Source organism: Cariama cristata, unplaced genomic scaffold (assembly GCF_000690535.1).
Source record: "Cariama cristata isolate BGI_N322 unplaced genomic scaffold, ASM69053v1 scaffold17680, whole genome shotgun sequence".
Lineage (NCBI taxonomy): Eukaryota > Metazoa > Chordata > Aves > Cariamiformes > Cariamidae > Cariama > Cariama cristata.
Genome location: NW_009596557.1, coordinates 2,298 through 6,295, shown reverse-complemented (window position 1 = coordinate 6,295; position 3,998 = coordinate 2,298). Strand labels below are relative to the sequence as shown.

Here is a 3,998-nt window from a genome sequence, read left to right as displayed (position 1 = left end):
TGCCTACAACATCAAGCTGGTGTGGCGGGATGGAGAAGATCTCATCCTCAGGGTCCCCATCCATGACATCGCCTCCGTTTCCTACATCCGAGATGACTCCTCTCACTTGGTCGTGCTGAAAACAGGTAGGCTGTGGCTAGCATGGACAGGCTGTAGCCTTGTGTTTTGGGGTTGCCGTGTGTTTTGGTGTTGTGGGGCAGAGCCCTACAGCAGCCAGTGTTGCCCTTGTGTAGGACGGCAGCCAGCCTGACCAGAAACAGGACAAAGGCGATGCTGGGTGAGAACAGACCAAAACAATTGGTGTCCTTCACAAAATCACAGAATGGTTTGGTTGGAAGGGACCTGAAAGCCCATCTCGTTCCAACCCTCCTGCCCTGGGCAGGGACACCTCCCACCACACCAGGTTGCTCCAAGCCCCATCCAACCTGGCCTTGAACACTTCCAGGGATGGGGCAGCCACAACCGTCCAGGGGATGGAGCAGCCACAGCTTCCCTGGGCAACCTCTGCCACGGCCTCACCACCCTCACCGAGAAGAATTTCTTCCTGATCTCTCATCTCCTGCCTTGGGTTATTTCGGTCCATTCTTGTTTAGCAGGAGTGAAGGAGGGACTGGAGGTACACGCATCTCCAGAGGGTGCTGTCATTTACTCTCAGGACAGCGTAGTAGTTTATTCTGCTCCAGTCTGTGGGGTCCTCTGTGGATGTCAGTAAGGAGGAAGAGCAAGGGGAGCAGGCAGAGACAGCTCCTCCAGCCTGGTCCCCCGGTGTGTCGGACCTGCCCTGCTCTTCGCAACCCTTGCGCAGGTTGCTGGGAGGATTTCATCGCGATAGTGGATGTTTAAATGTCTGCGTTGAATAACCAGCGTGCGGCTTCCGACACACCTCACTTCTGGTAATACCTGGGGAAGGCCTCGAATCTGTCCCCAGCATCTCTGTGTGTGTCAAACCTGTGTGGTTTTGGGCTGGAGTGTTTGGGGAGCACTGAGCTACTTAGAAGATGTAATGACAGGGACTTATCGGATTATAAACCCCGTGACAGCAGAGGACAGTCTATAGAATAAATGAGTAAGTGACTTAGAAGGCTGTAATTCTGCTGATGGATTTCTGAGGCTGGCTAAGCCATGGAAATGAAGCCGGTGATTTACAGAGTTGTCAGAAACTGACTCTAAATTACAGGCTTTTCATTCAAAGACTCTGGCCCTGTGCAGCATTCCGGTGGAGTTCCTGGGCTTCTGAGAGCTCCCTCCTCTGGGATCTTTTCTCCCAGCTGTGGGGTCCTCTGCCCTCCTGCCCGGGGGCTTTGCTCTCCCCCCAGGCAGGCTGCTCAGAAGACCGCTCACCATGCGAGGACTCCTTGCTGTTCTCTCCCTGCCTCGACCTTTCCATGACGACTTCTCTCTTTCTCAGCTCAGGATCCCGGGATCTCCCCAAGCCAGAGTCTCTGTGCCGAGAGCTCCAAAGCCCTTACTTCGGGCTCGCTGTCCGAGAGCGGGGTGGTTCCCGTTGAAGCTTGTTGCTTGGTGGTGCTGGCTACGGAGAACAAAGTAAGATTCAAAACACTCGATTAAAACTCTGTCCCACGTTGGGGTTGCCTCCAGAGTCACTCTCTGACACTGGGACTGGGATTGCTGGGAGGTTTTCCTGCTCTTAGACCAGGGTGGCCACAACCTCTTGGGTTGACGGTGGAAAGCCACGAGCCCCAGAGTGGCCTCATCCTGCTCTCACCAAGTGTCCCCTCTCTTACGTGACCAGATGCTTACCTGGCCATACGTTGTGTGACACACGTAGGCCCAGTTTTAAGACGAGGTGCTACCTGGAGGAGGAAACCTGGTCCCTGCCTCAACCCCGGGACTTGATTTGGACATGAGAGGGTATCAGAAGATGGTTTTCCCTTGGTGGTGGTGCCTGCTACCTCGAGCTTTCTCCAGCCGCAGAAAAATCTGTGAAGACAACTGAATCTCTCCCACAATAGGATTTTGCTAACAGGGGCATTTTCCTGGTGCTGACCTGGAAATTTGTTTCATCCAGTGTCTGGATCCCAGAGGTTCTGATCTCGGCCTCTATATTCCTACTTCTGCAGCAGGAACCTTTTGCCTTCAGGGTGGAGTTTTGCTCGCCTTGTTTTTGGCTCTAATGCTCTCTGGGGTGCCTGCACCTATTTGGGATGTAGGTTATGTAGCCAAAATCCCAGGGACTTGAACTGAGGAGTAGGACACAGCATCGACACGAAATCTGGATGCTAATTAATAGCTGTGGGTTGACGGCGGAGCATCCGATCTCCTTTTGCCAGGGTCTGGCCGGTTGAAGAGGGCTGGGATCCTCTCTGGCAACACGGGAAGGTGATGAGGCACGACAGATCTCAGGAATTTATCTCCTCGAGCACCGAGGAAAACCCCACGGGACAGCAGGAGGTAGCTAACGAGATCTGAGGTTTATCCCCTTCAGCCCTGGAGACCCTGTGCATTGAGCAGTGTCCGAAATCTTGGACAAGTGGGTCCCCTGTCCTCGCTGGGAGGACAACACCCTTCCAAATACAGCACACCACCGTCCCACCTGGCGTGCCCACCGCAGGGAGCCCAAGAGAAAGGCCACCGCCCTGTCTTCGGTCTTGCACCACCCTTTCTTTGCCCCTTCCCCAGGTGACCGCCGAGGAACTGTGCTCACTTCTCAGCCAAGTCTTCCAGATTGTTTACACTGAATCCACGATAGACTTCTTGGACAGAGCAATATTTGATGGGGCGTCCACGCCGACACGGCACATGTCCTTACACAGCGGTAAGTCCGTGCTCTCCCCTTTTACTTGTTTCTTACCGGGCCCATCTGAGGGTCTCTCCCCATCTTCACCAACGTCCATCACCTCTCTTCTGCCACCCTCTGAGGTCGGAGCCAGCCTGGTGGTTTCCCTCCTGCAGGGTACTGAGAAAACAAAACCCTCCTCTGCTTTAATTGCCTGTAAGTGAGTTGGACGGGCACGAGGGTGATCTCCTACCTGCAGGTGTTTCCTCAGCTGGGCTATGGGACATCAGCCATCGTCCTTTTCCCCCGTACCCTTTGCTTCTCTATTCATAAAACACTTAGTAAAACAATCTCTTTGCGGTTCTGCATCTCTGCTGAGTCTGTATCCAGTCCTGACACAGCCCCGCTCAGCACCATCTCGGCCCCAGCCCCGTTGCCTCTCACCTCCCAGCTGTGAAAGCCGAGTTGGAAATCAGTGTGTTTGAGTCGGTCATGGGCTGGTAAAAGCACCGGGTTTCTACCTCTCAAACTCTGTGTCTCAAATGTTTTCCTTGCAGACGACTCTTCTACAAAAGTGGACGTTAAGGAATCTTACGAAACGGAAGCAAGCACTTTGTAAGTTGACCGTGATACGCTCAGCTCGCTCAGCACTCAGGCTTATTAGTGCAGCCTCGCTGCCAGGTTTAAAGCCCCTAGAGCAGGAACTGCTGCGATCTGCAGATTGAAAAGCTTCTGCCCAGTCTGGCTGAAACACGGGATGGTGTTTTCACTGTCCGCTTGCGGTGCCGTGGTCCCTGCCTCCGCAGCGTCCGTGGCTGGATTGTTCTGCCGCCGCAGGTTTCCAGAGAAGGTCACGTACGCAACGTACGTGCAGTCCCCTGCGTCAGCAAAGCGGGGTTGCGATGCTCGCCCAGCTGCTTTGCCTTGGTGAGGTCCTGCTGGAGTTGGGAGAAATGTTTTCCCCAAAACCCTTTGGAAACTTTATCCCTCCGGAATCGATGAGCACTGAAAACATTGATAGCGTTTGCAGGCCGAAAACCTGACACGCAAACCAGTTGTTTAAAATTGACTGACGATATTTGAAAATTTCACATTTAATTTGAAAATAAGGTGTTTGGAGATTTTTCCCCACACTGTTCCAAAATGAGAAAGCAGTTGGAGGGGATATTTGCCCACGTAGGGCTTCATTTTCCACGGGTCACCACATGAAGATGGTTAAAGTCCTCCGTTTTGTGTGGGAGCCTTCAGATACCCTCGGGAG

General features: G+C 53.4%; 1 protein-coding gene across 1 annotated transcript in view; it reads left to right on the top strand.

Annotated features, from left to right (window-relative positions):
• CCM2 (cerebral cavernous malformation 2) overlaps nucleotides 1–3,998 on the top strand; it is a gene marked incomplete at its 3' end in the record, with an annotated part of 8,063 nt that overhangs the window by 3,124 nt on the left and 941 nt on the right. The window contains exons 4-7 of the mRNA XM_009706647.1: nucleotides 2–125; nucleotides 1,409–1,545; nucleotides 2,641–2,776; nucleotides 3,295–3,352. Of these exons, the coding sequence (XP_009704949.1) occupies nucleotides 2–125; nucleotides 1,409–1,545; nucleotides 2,641–2,776; nucleotides 3,295–3,352 (455 nt within the window). The remainder of the gene's footprint in view (nucleotide 1; nucleotides 126–1,408; nucleotides 1,546–2,640; nucleotides 2,777–3,294; nucleotides 3,353–3,998) is intronic.